This window comes from Numida meleagris, chromosome 6, assembly GCF_002078875.1.
Source record: "Numida meleagris isolate 19003 breed g44 Domestic line chromosome 6, NumMel1.0, whole genome shotgun sequence".
Taxonomy (NCBI): domain Eukaryota; kingdom Metazoa; phylum Chordata; class Aves; order Galliformes; family Numididae; genus Numida; species Numida meleagris.
The window spans coordinates 23,844,671-23,862,384 of NC_034414.1; the positions used below are offsets into that span (position 1 = coordinate 23,844,671).

Genomic DNA, 17,714 nt, shown 5'->3' on the forward strand with positions numbered 1-17,714 from the left:
TTCTGTTGCTTTTAAGTACACCCAGATGTATTCTCCCTTCACTCCACTTTCTTCCCTGAGTTTATACCAGATGTTCTAATGCTCCTATTTGTCAGTGAGCCAAATAAGGCAGATTTCATTTCTTGAATCTCAGTGGGGTCCTGCTAGCCTCTGATGATTTCCATCGTTTCCCTATAATCTGGTTCCCCTGTATCACTGTGGGGCTCAAATTCAACAGTGGTATTCCAACTGTGCTTTACTGAGAGGTGAATCTAGAATGACTCAGATATAAAGATCTTGCAGACAAATCAATTCTCTAGCCCTACCTACTTTTATCACGAAGTCTTCTAGCTGTTCCTACTTTGCATGTTTTTCTGCTTTTATTTATTTATTTTGGTTGGGTTTTTTTTTGTTTGTTTGTTTGGTTTGGTTTAATTTCTTTTTAGGCTTAGTGTTGCTCTTGCTCCCTGCTGTCAGACGTTGTATATAGTTGAATTAGAAGAGCCAGCTCATGCTCATTTCCATTCCACACTTTGGAGGTTCCTGGAGTTTGGAATGAGAGCTCTTGCGGGGAGGATTTATCTAGGAGAGAATGAAGAACTGAGGTGAAACTTAGAACGTGTTCTGCCATTGTGACATCCAGAGCCAGTGGCTGTTTACGTGGAGATCTAGCATTTTGTCTGCTTCACTGTCTTTGTTCCGGCTCTGCTTTGCTCTTTGCCTTATTTTTCCATGGATGTATTGTTTTTTCATTCATCTGTCTGTTCCTTAGACTGGTCCTGATCACAGCTACACCAAGGAGAAGATAAAGATTGTGGAGGGAATATGCCTTTTATCCAGTGATGATTCAGAGTGGGATGACCTTAAGCAAATTCGGAGCTCTCGAGGAGGGATCCTCCGGGACCATGTTTGCATGAAGACAGACACAGTCTCTATCCAGGCTAGTTCTGGTTCACTGGATGACACTGAAACTGAGCAGCTGCTACAGGAAGAACAATCTGAGTGCAGCAGTGTTAACACAGCAGCAGCCACTCCTGAACGGCGTGGCTCACTCCCAGACACAGGCTGGAAACACCAACGCAAGCCCTCCACGGAGAGCGAGGTCTAAAGTATGTGTTACTTTAGAAATGCTCGAACCCTCCCTAGCCTCTGTTCTGCACAAAAGAAGACAGGACTCTGCCTGGCAAGCAAGGAAAGGCCCAGAGACTAGCCCCTCTTGTGAGGGGCCCAGAGACTGTGACTGCCTTTTAGCAAGGAGCTTGGCCAGCTGCACTGTTGTGGTTGAAGAGGGAGGATGGGTGGGTTGGATGGAACCCAGAGACCCTTTTGGCTCATTTTCACTGTCTGTGGTTTATTTATATGTTCTATTTTCTTGGAAGCTGCCATGTTAATTTTTGCAGTGACTCCTCTGGCCTGAATCTGGTCCAGATGCTGAGTTCTCTGGCAACCTGCAAGTCCTATGCTGTCCAGCTCACAGTCAATGCCCATGAAGAAAGCATGGCTGCCATGATGCTAGCTCCTGGTCACAGAAGTTCCCCTAGTCATTCCATCGGTAGCAGCACTCTTTGAGGCTTCATGTTGTGGGGTCTGTGCTTGGAGAGATGTCTTGAAATAGGTGGTGTGTCCTCTGGGGCTCAAGGGGACAATGGCACAGCTTCAGGGCATAAAGAGGGTAACCACAGTTGTTGCAACAACCCACTTCATGAGAGCATCACTGCTTACGTTCCCATCTGCTAATAGAAACTTTAAGGAATTCTCAGATTGGAGCACAGTGTCTGTTGCTGGCAGCGGGCACTGCTCCTATTCTCCCCTTTCTCACTGAAAAATGTTTCTACTCCAGAAAATAAGTCAGCAAGTGGTCCTTTCAGGACTGCTCCTGTGGGTGCAGGAGTCAAAAGTGCTGTATTTGAGGAAAGAACTTTCTTGGCTCTAGAGGGTTAATGGGAGGAAATGAATCTCAGCCAGATCTAAATTTTACTCTTGCCTTTTTTTTTTTTTTTAATTTGCTAAATCTCCATTGATCCCAATTCTGCAAGGTCCCAGTTCTCTTGGCCTTTATGACTTTTTTTTTTTTCCCACCATAATGAGGAGAAAAAAGGTAATTCCTAGGATGAGTTTCCCCCAGGGGAATCCTCAGTGCTGACAGTTAGGAGCTGCTTTATTTCTAGGCTGAGCCCATATGACCTAGAATAGGAGACAATAATCACAGAGCTGCAAGGGCTATTTTAAAATAGTTGTTTATCAGAGACAGTGACACTTCAAGTAAGTTCTAGTGTTACTACTAAATAGCTCTCCTTGCGAAGACATTTTTCCCGTCAGCTGTGCAAGCCTCAGTTATTCTCTGACCTCCAAAGCCTTTATCCTCTAGAGGGTAAAGGTAACGCTATGCTTGCAGTTGTACCCCAGCAGCAGCTGGAGCTTGCATTCTCTCAAGGCCTATTGCCACTTTTTCATACTCTCTTGGCTTCATATCATCTATTTCTTCAGGTGGGGAAAAAAGAAAATCTCTGGACACTTCTTCAAAACTGAGATTTATATCAACCCCTCAAGTCACGTAGATGCTATCATGGTAAAATACTAAGTGTTAAGGCAGAACTTTCCAGTGAAGAATTTTTCACAGCAAACTGTGACCTCTTTGTCTCCTAGGAAGAAGCCAAGTACATTCCCACCCATGACAGAAGGAGAACAAAGCATACAGTAGGAGTACAGGAGGGGTTGCATCTCCTGTGCAGTATTTCTCAGCTAGGAAAAAAAGGAAAATCAATCCTATTCACCTCTGATCTTGTTCATATACTAACAGTCCTGCGGCTCCTGAAAACATGACGGTTGCCAGCAAGTTGGCTGTACTTTTTACACCAGAGGTAGCTTTGCAGCAAAGGAAATGTTGCAATTTTAGCCTGGCTAGGTGGCATAAACTGTTCATAACTGCACCATTGGGCTGACTGGTGTATATTCCTGTGGAAAATGAACTGGAGCTAAGGCTTGGAAAATTCTATGTTAATGTGGGACTCTTCCCTACTCCCAGAGGCGTTTTGTTTTTTTAAATTAGATTTTTATTTAATTATTTATTTGATTGACTCCAGACTGGGAAACATTGTTTTTGTTGGGCAGAGGCACTTCTGGATTGAGACGTGGACTGGATTGGGAGCTGAGAAAGGATTTCGTATCACTGACTTGCACCTGGCCTGTCTGGGCTGCCACACACAGAGACATCAAAGGCTCAAGCGTAGGCAGATGAGTCGGTTTGAACAGAAGCCACATATAGGGGCAGGGGCATTACAATTGAGAGTGAGCAGGTGGATGGAGGAACAGTTGGTTTTTGTTTCTTCCCCCCACCCCCCCAGTACCTACATAAGTGTGCACCAAACTCTTGGAGGTGGGAGAAGGGTGAAGGGAAACATCTACCCATTCCCATCCCTTGAGGTTCAGTCAGCCTGTTGAAGTAATTGCTGTCTGAATCACAAGTGCAGAATGGAAAGGAAAACCCAGTCAGTCCTTTCAACAACTGATGGTGCTTGTGATCTCCGCTGTAGTATATTCTCTGCTGCTGCTTAGGAGGGATGCTGCACACTCCCACGCATCAACCATTTGTAACTGCCCTCTGCTCCCTTCCTGAAACAAATATGGCAAAAAAAAAAAAAGGAGCATCTAAATGTCCCCCAGCCTCTCCTCCACAAGTGAGGTGGGCAGAAATTAGTTTATTTATCCTGAAGTATGGAGAAAGCCCCAGTAAGATGCTGCCACGGGGGTACACCATGTTTCCCCATTCTGCGGAGGAGAAGACCTTCATTGCACTTAGGCTGTTACGAATGTAAAAAGGCCGCTGGAGGATGATCTCTTGAGCACTGATTTACTATGTACAAAGCAAACCTCTCTCCTGTCTGTCCTGAGATAACGTCCGTGATTTCCCTGTGTTCCTGTGTAATGATTTTAATGTTACTCACTGGAGACATCAGAATTTCTGGAGTTATTTAACCACTGTGTTCAGTATTTTAGGGGTTGATGATAATTTAATATAAATTTAGCTTTTCTTAACCACTCTGCCTGGCTTTTGGTTGTGAATCGTGCATGGTATTTGGACTCTCCCAGCTCTGTTTGCGTAGAACCTCACCTTTACTTCATTTGGGACGAACAAGAAGGTAGGAATGGATGTGGGTTGTCCTTGTAACTGGATTGCAGCACGCGCTTCTGCCACTAAGGCCTTGAAGCAAGGGCCAGACAGCTGTGCTCACTTGCACATTCCTACATGCACACGTGCTCTCACTCTGCCCCTACACTGCTTTTTTGTTAACATTTTAACATGGCAGCAGCCTAGGAGCGTAACCCTCTTTTCTGAAAAGAATTTGAGACCACAGTGGTCTCCAGCACTGTACACCACAGGAATCTGTGGTTGTTTTGTGTCTCTGCCAACTAGAAAACATTGCTCTGAGAAAGAGATGATTCTCATCTGTTAGTTTTTGTTCAGGAATGCAGAAGGCTTAACAATGACTGAAATGCTCGGTAGTAACAACTCTGCAGAACTGCTGCTCAGCTGGTGCTCCCTTCCACCCAATTCTGATGGAAATAAGTACCAACGCGATTTTAAATGCTTTAGTTTTATTGCTGCCCATCCTTATCTGCAGGTGAGTGTAGAAGTGATTGCACAGAGGCCATGCAAAAACACTGATGTCCCATTTCAAAAAAGCTATGCTGCCTGAGGGTTAAGGGGGAGAGATGGGCAGCGTAAGACTGAGCACAGTCCCTTCTCATCGTTATGGTCATGGCGCTGTCCCATCCCTCGTACCCATTCTGATGGCCTTGCGTACTTTTCCTTCGGCTGCTTTAACTGAAGTGAAAGAAGAAAGAAGCGCAGAGGGGCCACGTCTCCCGCAGGCCCTTCCTCTCCCGCGGGCCGCTTCCAGCCGCGCTCCTTTGCCTTAACGCCACTGCCTCCATCTCACCCCAAGGCTGCCTGAGCCTCCCGAGCGGAGCAGCGGGCTACCCCCCCCCCCTTCGGCCGCGACCGGACTCTTTGGCACCGTGCCGCCGGCAGTAGGCCCGACCTGCCCCCGGCGGCTACCGGCGGAAGCAGCGGCGGAAGCAGCCGAGGGTGCGCCAGCTCGGCCCAGGCCCGGCCGGCCCGGCCCGGCCCAGCAGTGCGCGGAGCACGCATTGCTCCTGCCCAATTCAAACCGGCCAATCGAGAGCGCGCTTGGGGGAGGGGGCGGGGATAGAGGCGGCCAATGGGGGGCGAGGACACTGGGAGGTGCGGGCGGTGTTAGCGATTTCAAACCGCGCTGAGGAGCGGCCGGACACTCGCCGTGCCCGACCTGCCGGGCCGAGGTGAGAATTGTCCCCCGTTTGGCTTCTGTCGTGGGGGCCGCTTCCTTTTCCGTGTCGCCCACCGCCCTTCCCCGGAGCCTCGGGCCGCTGGGTAGGCCTCCATTCTCTGTGGGGCCTGGGCTCCTGGTCCTGTGAGGGGGCTGGGGCGGAGGCGTGGTCCCTGATGGCCTCCCGCGGGAACGGGCCGGGCCTGGGGGCTTCACCCCGAGTCGCTTCCGTGATGAGAAGGAGGATGATTGTTAATGGGGGAGGCTGCGGCCTGTATTGTGGAGAGGCGCCGGGGCCTGAGAGGTGCATCGGCGGCGCGCCTCGTTCTCGCGGGGCAGGAGCGGTCGGGGGATGCTGGGCTGGGCGGGCCTGTCCCCAGAGCCCTCTGAAGGAGGTTGTGCGCGGGGTTGTTTTTCTCTGCGAAACAGCCTGGGATAACGTTCTCTCAGGTGATGATGATCTTGAAGCCAAAGCCCTGAACGCATCTGTGTTTCTGCAGCACTGGTGCTGGGCTCAGGTGTTGGTCTGGATCCCCTGTGTCCCTCGTCTGAAGATGCTTCTGTGGAGCCTCTGGCAGCACTCTCAGAGGGGGCTGGCAGGAGTGGGGATCCCTACCCTTCTCCTAAAAATGTTTTATTGGAGTCTAAGTCTTGTGATCCATCTCCAGGCAGGAGCTTTCAGGTTGCTGTGTAGGGGGTTTTCCTCCTGAATTTGGAACTTTGTTAGTGAGTGACCCACGGTGTTGAATAGCGGATACTATTCTGATATTTACATTTATCAATGTAAATTCTGTGCAGCACAAGCTGACCCTGCCTCTGCTATTTAAAAAATAACAGAAGCCACATGCACTCCCCCAAACTCATCTGCTATAACTTTCTATCTAGTTTTTCTTAAGTGTGCATCAGCTATCTAGTTATCCTAAGGTTTCCCTTTTTTTTTGCTGATTCTTATTTCGGGTGTTTTGTGGTACTACTGGTAGAGGCACTCTGCAGATGAGAACAGTACATGTGACTGTCAGGGCGCTAGGTTGCCGGCTATGGGATGCCTTCCTCAGTTATTGCTTCTGTACCGGGGAAAGCATTGCTACAGACTTGCAGTGAGTGGATCTGTTAGCGTGAAGCTGTGTGTTCTCAGGTGCTGATAGAGAATCTCAAATACTGAAGTATTACAAAAGGCTGCTAATAAACTACTGAAACCCCACAGTAGTATCAAGTCAGAAAGAAGAATGGAGGTGTACAAGCTGTCATTATAGCTCTGATGCTTCTGCTGCCCAACATTGGATCAATTGATTGTGCAAAGTTAGAACTGAGATTGACTATCTCTTGCCCCAATCTTGGCTTATCTTTCAGCTGCTGGTTTTATAGCTTTCCCCCATTGAAAACTTGTAGGTGGACTTTTTTTTTCTTTCCCTTTAAGACAGTTGCAATAGGGTTAATGCTTTAAGCTACGGAAAGGAGGTGTTGTACAAAAGCAGTCTCAACAAAAACAGACTGGTTCTAAGCAAATTATTGTAGATGTATTTATTGAAGGCAATCCTAAAGAATACAAAATTGGTACTGTTAACTAGAGGACCAGCTATGGAAAAAATTATTTGTGATATCTGTGCAAAAATAGATGAAAATTGGATTTCACAGGCACAAAGAATTAATCATACTGCTGGGCTTCTCATTTGCTAATCTAATGTTTAACAAAAAAAAAAAGCAAAAAAACCCCAAACAACTGCATGGTAATTCCTGATTCTCATACATATGTGACTTGAATCTGTGGGACTTATATCCATGCTGACTCTTGTCCTCTCCCTGATTATGGGCCAGTTACGTAATCTGGGCCTGTATTCCAAAAACCTGGGCTGTGCCACCGTGCAGCTGATAATCTTATACTGATGTGTATTAGAGCTGTAAGGTCTTGTTCCCATTTAATTGTCAGCTCCAAAACCTGATTTCTAGCATATGTTAAGATTTGTTTTGTCTCTTGTGCATCTCTTCGGGTGATAAATTTACAGCTGAAATTCACTTGGCATGTCGTGAGCTTTTTCAGTCAATCTCTTTTTTTTCCCTTTGCTATTCTGAGTAATTATCTGCTAGCTGCAAGACTGCTGTTCACCCCTTTTATAAGTCACTCACGAACATCTCAAACAGCGCATACAAATAGATCTGAATGTTTTGTGGAGTAGAGGTAAGCGTCTCCACATCTGAAGTATTTGGTTTGAAGACTGTAGTGTGTAGGACATGTGACTTGAAGGACCCTTGAGAGATGTAAACGCTTGCAGACCTCATAACTAGGGTTTTTCAGATTTGTGGCCAGTGATTGATTCCCTCTTCTTCCCCCATGCCATCTCTCCTCCGTTCCATTGTTCCAGCTAGGTGTCCTTTTCTGCTTTTCTAAAAGAAACATCAAAATGAAGTATTTACAAATTAACAATGTAGCATGAATGGCTCATGGGTTCCCTGCCGGAGCAGGATGGGATGAGGGCCATGTGCTCCCTGAACAGAATGGCCGTTTCCAGGCGGTGTGGCTAATACAGCTGGTGCTGCCGTAGGCTGCTCCAGCAGTCCTTGTTGCATTGGCGTTACGAAGAGTAACGTGGGAAAACCTTGTACCCTCGTGCTTAAATTAAACATTGCCTCACACCGAGCGGCATTGCTGGGCCTTCTTTAAATAACGAGTCTCTTGAACTGAGCAAATGTGTGTTGTTTGAGGCTGTCTCTATGACAGCTCGGTTGCTGCGGATGTGAGACGTTGGAAAGCAGAAGCGGTGGTGCATGTTCATTCCCTTCTGTTATGGGGGTGAGGTTGAGATGAATGAAAAAGGAACTTGGTTTATTTGGTGAGATGCAGAACAGGTGCTGCTGCGGCCGCTTTCTTTAGCTAGCTAAGATGATGTCTGAAGGAACACAGCCTTGCATCATGCATCTTACTCCCTCGGGAGGAAGCCGTTGGCGCAGGGTTTCCACCATGGCAGCTCCTCTTCAGTTGCTATTGTCGCTAGAAAAGGCATCTCCAAATGTCAGGTGACGGCTGGAGCGAGCCGATGAATCAGCTCTGCTGGAGCGCTGTCATTGCACGGCTGGCGTGCGGCACGAAGCGCGGCGGTGCCGTGTGGCCGGCTCGCTCCTTCGGAAGGCACCGCGCTCCTTGGCGGCGGACGGCCTGAGGGACCGCCGCACCAGGGACAGCCCGGGCTATGCCTGCCCCGAGCTCGCCCGTTTCAGCGTCGGCCTCCCTTCCGCCGGCGCGGGGCTGCGAGTGCCGAAGGCTATGACTCATGAGGACGGCGGGCCTCGCGGCCCGGGCCGCTGACCGCCGCCGGTGCCCCCTAGCCCCGGGGGGCGCCCGGTGGAAAGGGGTCGCGGAGGCGCCGGCGGCCCCGGCGCTGCCCTGCCCGCCTTTGTCTGGCCCCGGCGCGGGCCGGCTCCCCGCCCAGGTACCGCCGCGGCGCCCCGAGCCCCGCCCGCCGGCCGGGAGGCGCTTCCTCCGGGCCGGCCCCTCCGCCGCGCGGCTCCCGCCCGCCGCCGAGCCGGCGCTGTCAGGTGAGCGGTGCGGGCTGAGCGGTGAGGCGCGGCGGCGGTGTAAACAATGCCGGGCCCGCGGGGCGGCCTGCCGCCCGCTGCCGCCCGACGGGAGGGGCTGCGGGCGGGGAGGGAGGCGGCGGGAGCGGGGCCGGGGGGTCGGCGGGGGCGGAAGGGCTTCCTTCTGGAAGGTGCTTTGGGTGTGGGAAGGCCGCGGCGGCCGAGGGAGCTCCCGGTGCTTCCCGTGGGGGTGTCTGCGTGCGAGCTGTCCCTCGTCAGCAGCGCGGGCCCTCCTTTTAAGGAACATCCTGGCAGCCTCCGCGCCTGAGCCTGGGCAATTCCTTCAGGGATAGGGCGATCTGCAGCGAGTGGGCGCTGCCCTGCTGGCATCCCCCTGCCCTGAGAATTACCCTAGGGCACATAGACGTGCCCCTGCGTTGCCCTTTTCTCCCCACCCCTCTCTACGCTGCAAGATTGGCTTTGCTCCAGGCTTACCCATGCAGTAAGAAATCGCTCCTAGGTGGAAGCAGAGGGCCGGTTTATTTTGTGGTGTCTCTTGCTTTGAGGCCGCTAATTTCAGTGTGTCCAAATTATTTTCAGGGACTATGTATTGAAACATATTCTAGAGAATTTAACTATCCCCCTCATTGATAACTTGCTGATTTTGACATTAAGATGTCGCTGAGCTGGCATTAGAGCAGGTGAGAGAGAATGTAATGACTTCTACTCTTGTATGCCATTTCATTGCTGCTGGAACTGAGAGAAGCTCCCCCACGAAGTACCCTGCAGCCTGCAAACAGTTCCTTTTTGCCTTTTGTTTTTCTCATTTCTCACTATTCTGAGGTCCCCCTTTCATCAAGAGCCTTTGCGTTTTGCATCTTGTGATTGAAATTGCCACCTTCTAAAATCTTAGGAATTTCATGTTGCCTCAGCATCAAATAGCCCTCTGAGTGATGGTGCTTGTGCGTTTGTTTTTGAACTGCTTGTTGTTGTCTCTGTCATCAAAAGGTAGGTGGACTGAAGCTGGGAGGCATGCTGGTGGTCTGACTGGAGGTTCTTCTGACTCTCCTGCTTTCACTTCTTTAACTTTAGGAGTTTTAGCTGGACTTCAGTTTTCCTATGTGGAATTTGCTGAAGCAACTTACTGCATTATTTATTTCACTGGTTGATTAGGCCACGTTTCTTCAATTCGCATATTCTACTGAATGCATCTGAGTGTTGTTTAAAACAAACGAAATCCCTATGCTATGATTACTTGAGTATTTTTGGCATTTTTCGGAGCTACGTTACGCTGTAGCTGATGAGGTTTAATTAATTTAAAGGTTCAGTTGGCAAGTACTGGAAAACATGCTGGGCTAAACTTCTGAGACAGCGAAACTTCATATGTTGAGAGGCAAAGAGAGAATATGACCCAGAACTGCCATTAAACAAATAAAAATTCTTTCTGCTAGAAAAACCATGCACTATACTGGCACAGAACTATCTGAGGAGAACTGTGGTCTGAACTGAAATGGAAAGTGTGAAACTGGATGTTAGAAGTATGTGCTCTAAGAACATTTCAAATGCAGTTTTGCTTCAGAATGGGCTGTCTTCAGCAAGTTCTTCAGAACTTACTCTTTCGGATAAACCTCCTGAGAAGGCTACTTTGGCATCAAGCCTTTTGATACTTTAAAAGCTATTTTTGCTCAGCAGTGATGCTTAATAGATGGAAGTGAGGAGGGAGAAGTGGACAATTGGTATCAATAACCATCTGGTTTTTGTTTAGCACAAAATGGCTTCCTGCTTTGCCTTCCCACATTTTATGGGAAAATGGTCTGGAAAGTGAAGCTTCATGACAATACATAGTGAATTCATAATAAACACGTGCTTCAAATCAAACACCTTTCAGGATATTTATGTCAAGAGATTTTTCTTTAGTGGTACCCCTGGAATAAAAAGCTGTAGGGTTGGTGCTGTTCAGCCCTTTAAAATTTTGGCACAGAAAGCATTTATTTAGAAGCTGAGTTAGGAACTTTTCAGAGCAGTGTGTGGTTAATCCAGATACTCCCATAATGTCCCTTTCCATATTATCAATGCGTTGATGAATTTTTTTCTATAGTTCAGTAGCAAATTCTCACTTTTACATTTGAACTCGTTGTGTTGTGCTGCCCTGTAAATATTTTTCTGCTCTTGCTGCTTTTGCACTGTCTCCATTTGAAAGATATCCTATTCTCTCCTTGACGGTCTTCACTTTCTTACTGCTCCATTACATGAGTTTGCTGTGCCAAGAACTGTCAGGGAGGATTTGTTGTTCATCTCCATTGCAGATTGCTCAGCTGACTCGCTTTTGTAAATGTTTCATTGACCGCATTAGTAACAAACCACTCTCACAAAACTGATTTTGGTGGTTCAGTTGCTTCAGAGGTCCCGTTCTCTGGATGCTACCGAAGTGAGTGTTGTTACTGAAAGTCTTATTAATCTGTTTGTTCCAAGTCTGTAAAATTAGTCGTCCTGACAAGTCAGCTATCTAGGTCAAACACTTCATTGCTACAAGTTCACTAGTTGTAATGCAATTTAGCTGCGTTATTGTAGTGTGAGGTTACTTTCTATTTGGGCATTGAGACGTAATGAAAAGAGTTGTACGTGACTTTGCAAGGAATCTTTTTGAAAAAAGACTTTTTGTCAAATGTGGGATATTCTCTGAACATTCAGAATGCAGTAACTTAATTGAAGGGAGAAATAACAGTCTGTTGTTCTGCTAAAGGCGCAATGCAGACAGCACAGGAATTCAGGATTAGGGCAGGTGTGAACAGTGATGAAGCTGGAGAGATCTGATATTTAAAAGGGAGCTTCCCCTCCGTGATCATGAAATAATTCCTGATAAACTGTCAGGTCCAAAGGGATTTGTAAGTTGTCAGAGAGGACATATAATTTTATCACTATTTTTAGGTGCAAGATGCAGTGCAGAAGGCACTGAACCCATTTTATAATTGAAGTAATGATTGTAGCTTTTGCAACCAAAAATAGTAGGGAAACTGACTTGACCAGACTGAAAAAGATGAGTGAGAACATGACACTGTTTTGCCCCCCCTGTTCCCTCAAGTAAGAGTACCTCATGGTGTTGGGAAGGAAAATCCTTTTCTTCTAGTTTCTATAATGCAGCAGCAGGATATGCAAGTCGGAGGTGACACTTTGGAGCAGTGGACTGTTGTCTGTATGAAAAAGGGAAAAAAAAATACTTGGAAATCTACGATGCTTCTGATGTTAGTGTTTGAACCGATTTTGGGCTTGTAAAGAAGTTGTCAGTGTCCTGCAATAAGATTTTCCTTGGTAGAACAGATTTCTGGAGCAAAGAAATGCTCTTTTTTACTGCTTATACTGTCTTATTCCTTTTCCTGTTTTATTTGTGGTAGTTCTTTCCTTCTGTTGGTTCCTTATGCTTTCCTCGAGAAATGGTACAGCCAGGGAACAGCTTGAACGTTGCCTCCAAATTTGTGATTAGGATTGAAAACTACTTGACTTCTTATTAAGGTCACTCTTAATTCTTGTCAAGGGCTTGTGTGAGTTTGGGGGAGAGCGTTTTCTGTTTGTGACTTGCTTCCACACTGGTGAGGTCCTCCAGTGATTTCTGTACTGGTACGTTAAGTTGTTCTATACTGCTACATTAATTATTCCTAATGCAAATGCAACTTATAGTATACAAGACGCAGTTTTGTCAGTATTTCTTAGTTGCAGAGCTAACTTGATTGATTAAAATATGTTGTAGCTGCATTTGCACTAGGGCATTCCTGCATCTTTGACTGGGTGAGCTATTCAAAAAACTTTTAACATGAATGCAGCTTCATTTTTGCTTGTGGACTGTTGCTAGCCTAGTTTCCCTATTGAGTGAGCTGTGTGTGGTTGACAGATGGCTTTGCAGGACTCGCTTGTATTAACTTAGACCGATGGAAATTATACTCCTAATTCTAGGATTTATTTTTTCTGCAGAGAACCTCTGCATGTACTTCATATACGAAACACTTTTTAGGTAAAAGTATACAGTTTTACTGGCATAGGCTGAATTTGCATTGCAAATATTATGTTAGCATTGTGTATTTATACACCTTCAGAGATAAATTATTGGATGGTGGTGGCTACTAGTTCTTGAAATCTCACTTTTTTTTGTGTATGTGTTTGAACTGGTATGCTGGAATGTGTTACTCCTTAGCTGGCTTGATTTAATTTGCTTCTACAAACAGCGTTGTGAGCTGTCTCAGTGCTGCTGATACTTGCATGGCTAAGATGGTCATTATGGAGCCTGAGGTCTCATCTCTCATGCCCTAGTGGTCAGTATAACTATTTCAATGAAGAGGGAGGGATAAAACACTTCTACGACCTTGAACAAGTAATATTTGAACCTACATGCAGTAAGAAACTGGTCTCTGGATGACAGTTGCCAATGCTGGATATTGTTAGAATTAGGGCATAAAGCGGCTAGCTAGCAAAAATGGATTGTGTTAGTCTCGTAGTATTGTTTATTACAAATGCTCTGTTTGTGAAATAGTAAAAACAGCTGTCCTCACACCTATACATGATTATTTTTCTATCCTGATTCATGGCACCTGCTGCAGAAAGCACATGTCAGTAAGCATCAGTTTTCTAGTGGTGATAAGTACTCATTTCTTCTTAGATCCTTAACTGTATGCATTCTTCCTCAAGCTTTGGCAAAGCTGTATTCTGCGTGCCTTGTGTCAGCTTAGTGAAACTTTCACAGATTGGGAATTCTGGTGTTAGAAGTATTACAAATGGCACTACTCTTCAGTGGCTTCTGGTAGCCTTCCAGGGCTAACAGAGTAGTCTAATCTTAATAGTTTGTATGTAAATACAACTGAAGACTTGAAAGAGTGGGTTTCACATTAAATATAAGATTTGCTTTAGAGCTTTGTGTTGGTTGTTTTTTTTTTTTTTTTTTACTTTTCTGAACTGTGTTGCAAGTAGCACCTCACTTGTTTTTTTTTTGTGTGTGTGTGTGTGTATTCCAACTTGTCTCTTCTCCACAGGAATTACTGTAACCGAAGAGAGATCCTGAATTACAATGGGGGACGACAGTGAGTGGATGAAACTGCCCATTGACCAGAAGTGTGAACACAAGGTAGGAAATGCTGTCTTTGGGTTTGGCTTGCTGTGTACCTGTGCTGTGATACTTCTCTGCTATTCCTGTACCTAGTTATAACAATGTTGGCTGATTCTTGTAGCCACACAGGGTGCGTGTAAAAGGTCTGAAACGGTCAAATAATGCTCATTAAGCAGAGTTTAGTTGCATGATAATCTAGATGGCATAAGTTTGTGAGCTGAAAGATGAATACGCTTGTTCGTGTGAGTATATTACTCATCTGTAGCTGAAAGTACTGTTGGGCTCACACCTACTCATCGGTGGCAGTTTCTAGAGCTGATGGGAGAGCAATGGGAAGTACTGACATCTCTTTTTCCAGGTCATTGTTGATAGGAAAGCAGTGAGTATTTTGCCCTACTGCACAGTGTTAGTATGGTTACTGAAGGGAAGTCTTGCAAATGCCAGCTTACTGAGCACACTTGCGGCTATGATTGAGATTTCTTTGTGAGATTGGTGAGTTAAGATTTGTATTAGTACAGCACTTAAATGTTTGACTTCTACTTCCAGCTGTGGAAAGCCAGATTAAATGGCTATGAAGAAGCCCTTAAGCTCTTCCAGAAGATAGAAGATGAGAAGAGTCCTGAATGGTCCAAATACCTTGGATTGATAAAGAAATTTGTGACGGACTCCAATGCAGTGGCACAGTTGAAAGGACTGGAAGCGGCACTCGCTTATGTTGAAAATGCTCACGTAGCTGGGAAGTAAGTTGCCTTTCTTTGCTGTTAGTAGGCCGTTAGGAGCTTCATGTCCCTCTCTGAGAAAGTCTGCGGGTAAATTGTACAGGGGTTGTGAACAGTTGTGGTGTTAAATGTTGAGAACAGAACTTGCTTTCTGATTTAGAAAACCTGCTGAGTAGTAGGCTTGTAGATAGATTCCGTGTACCTATTAATTTGTCACAAGTTGCTTACATAATACTTAATGATGTTGAGAGTGGTGAAGATTTTGGAAGTAGTAGAGAAGTGAACCAGTGAGTTGGTGTTGTGAGCTGGAATCCCTCTTGCTTGGCTGAAACAGTGTGTATGTACAGGAAACCTCTGTCCTAGGAGATATTCATGTAATTTATTCGTTAAATAAAATGTACTTACGTTTGTGGTGTTGTGTCCAATTTCATCAGTCTAAATCTGCATACCTGCCAATTCCTTCACAGGATGTTGCTAGTGTTCAGCTGTTATCTAGCCCCATGAAATAACCTATTTTCCTGGAGGTGAAATAAAAAACAGCTAATAGACCTGATCACAGTGCTTTGATCCAGTGGCTTTACGTGACTTGATTTTAAAAAAAAAAAAAAAGTATTTAAAAACAAATTAAAACCTTAATTTGAGAATCTTAACAGCTTTTCCAGACCCCTTAATTCACAAGTGGTATAAATAGTTCAGTGTATTGGGAGCTTTGACGTAATCCCAGCAAACAACTTTCTGTTTGTGCATGGGTGTTACATGTTACTTTAATGTATGTAATTCCTGGAGGTGGTGAATTAATGTATGTTAATAAAGACCTCTTTGTGATAAGGTCTTGTATTCATGATCTGGTGTAGTCCAGTGTTAGGAACATGCAAAATACCACTCAGTATGAAGGAGTTCTATTGATTAAACTAGAGATTAATAAAATCACCTCTTATGGAATGTTATAGCCCTTCGAAGTTAACTTACAATTTAATCTTTATTGTGTGATGACTGAGTTCTCATCAATGTTTTAGATGTTACGTGTGCTTCTGCCTGTGGATAATGATGGAAAATAACTAATTCACTTGAATGTTCTAAAGGTAACTTTCTCTCATCTTTCAGGACAACGGGAGAAGTAGCTTCTGGAGTTGTAAATAAAGTATTCAATCAGCCAAAAGCCAGAGCAAAGGAGCTGGGTGTAGATATATGTCTAATGTATATAGAAATTGAGAAAGGAGAGGCGGTACAAGAAGAATTACTAAAGGGTCTTGACAATAAAAACCCAAAAATCATAGTTGCATGTATAGAGACACTGAGGAAAGCACTAAGGTAAGCTTTTAGGTTTTGGGCTGTGGCATGCGTTTGTTTTGTTGCTTTTCCCCCTTGCCCCAGCAGTATATATATCCCTCTAGCATTATTAGCAGACTATCTTTACTGAACTTACTATTTTTATGGTTACGACAGCTGTGTGTGAGATAAACTCAGTGATGGGAAAGCTGAAATTGATTCTATATTTTTGTTGGTGGTGGTTTGTTTAAAGTTCTTCCTCGCTGATGTGATCACCTTTGATTGGCTACATTGCTGGCTTATTGTTTTTTTTAAATGCTCATTGTGCCTACATTTATTTTGAATCAGAGCTGTCTGTGTCAATTTCCATTGTCCATATAAAAATTTTGTCATTAAAAATAAAAGCTGATAATACTCTCCAAAAACCAAATCTAATTTAAGATTGGGTAGTTGGTTTGGGGATTAAAGTTGCAGTATCTTTTTCTTGTTCTTTTTGTTTCATTCTGATTGCATTTCCTGCTGATAATTTTGGTGTTAGTGAGGCCAGAATACCTTTTTCTGCAAAAAAAAAAAAAGTGGTTCTTATGAAAACACTGTAATGCAGATGAAGAGTACCTTACGCTAGATGCTTGGTAGTGAATTTGCTAAGTATGTGCTTAGATGGTTCTTTTTACACTAAATGCTTCAGAGTGCTGTAAGCAATGCTTTATTTTAGGTTCTGCTAAATGTCCTACATTTAAGAATACATTTTATGTATTTTAAACTGCCTTATCTATTTGGCAGTGTGGTGTAATTAGAAAACTGTGCAAACTTCCTCAATATCTTCCTACCAACCATATTTATAAAACGTGCCTTTTTTTTATATGTAGTGTTTTAATAAGCTTTAGATACAAAATCAATTTATTTCATGGAGCTCTATTAATCTTCTGCTTTCAAAGCTTTAGAATTGACTGGTGCTTTCAGGTAGCGAGACTTATGTATTGTACCTAGGTGAGTAGCTTGAGTACATAACTAGTTTAGCTTCTAGTGTTTTTTTATCTTGTGCTGAAGTTTGTTTTTCTTTCTTGTGTTGTTACATAAATTAGATGAACAATAAGCCGCACCACATTCTTGTTCTCAATAGCCACTTTTTCTAGTATGCCCCTTCTTTAAACTGTAAAAGATTTTTTTGTATTAAAAAAAAAAGCTTGTGCCATTGTTTGTTCACGTTCTGCAATTGTTGCTTCCAAGACAGGAGCCTCTTGTAAGAAAATGAGCACCTCATATTTCTCATAAAGTGAGATTTGTAATAAAGTTTCTAGCAGTAGAACATAGATATGCAACTTTCAGCTTTCGAGCAGCTGTTTTTGACTAGCTTTTTCACGAAGTACTTGGCTGAACAGAAACAGAAAAAAACACGTGACTAGAAGGTTTAATTCAGAGTTCTCAAGAAAATGATCTTGAATCAATATTTTATGGCTTCCAGCGTGACTTAAAGCATTTCTAAGAACTGTAGCAGTTTACTATGGATACCTAAAGAAAACTTGTTTTCATTCAACAGTGATTGAAAAATGAAATGTAGTGTGTTAAGTTCAACAACATATAGAATCTGCTGACAGGGAAGGGTGGTTGGCTGGGGAAACCTGTTCTGTGTGTCCTTTGTCACACGCATTTCAACACGTGTATTTTTTGTGAGGATGACCCAGGCTTACTATAATTATCTGGTTCAACAAGTGGCAAAATGACTAATGCTTTTACTGCACTTTGCCTCCAAGGATAGACAAAGGAGGTTCTATTTATTCTGATTTAAAAAAAAGTAGGTCATATAAATTTCAGTCTAAGGACACTTTTATTTTT

General features: G+C 44.5%; 2 protein-coding genes across 11 annotated transcripts in view; both read left to right on the forward strand.

Annotated features, from left to right (window-relative positions):
* Nucleotides 1-4,017, forward strand: part of LRP4 (LDL receptor related protein 4) — a 95,285-nt gene extending 91,268 nt beyond the window's left edge. For all 6 annotated transcript variants that reach the window (XM_021401383.1, XM_021401380.1, XM_021401381.1 and 3 more), the window contains one exon: nucleotides 752-4,017. In XM_021401383.1, coding sequence (XP_021257058.1) covers nucleotides 752-1,087 — 336 coding nt within the window. In that variant the 3' untranslated portion in view covers nucleotides 1,088-4,017. The remainder of the gene's footprint in view (nucleotides 1-751) is intronic.
* Nucleotides 5,170-17,714, forward strand: part of CKAP5 (cytoskeleton associated protein 5) — a 48,339-nt gene continuing 35,794 nt past the window's right edge. For 3 of the 5 annotated variants that reach the window (XM_021401372.1, XM_021401375.1, XM_021401376.1), the window contains exons 1-4: nucleotides 5,170-5,301; nucleotides 13,817-13,908; nucleotides 14,437-14,630; nucleotides 15,714-15,920. In XM_021401372.1, the coding sequence (XP_021257047.1) occupies nucleotides 13,852-13,908; nucleotides 14,437-14,630; nucleotides 15,714-15,920 (458 nt within the window). In that variant the 5' untranslated portion in view covers nucleotides 5,170-5,301; nucleotides 13,817-13,851. Of the gene's footprint in view, nucleotides 5,393-8,772; nucleotides 8,820-13,816; nucleotides 13,909-14,436; nucleotides 14,631-15,713; nucleotides 15,921-17,714 lie in introns of those variants that run through there. The other 2 variants (XM_021401374.1, XM_021401373.1) reach the window with 2 other exon arrangements.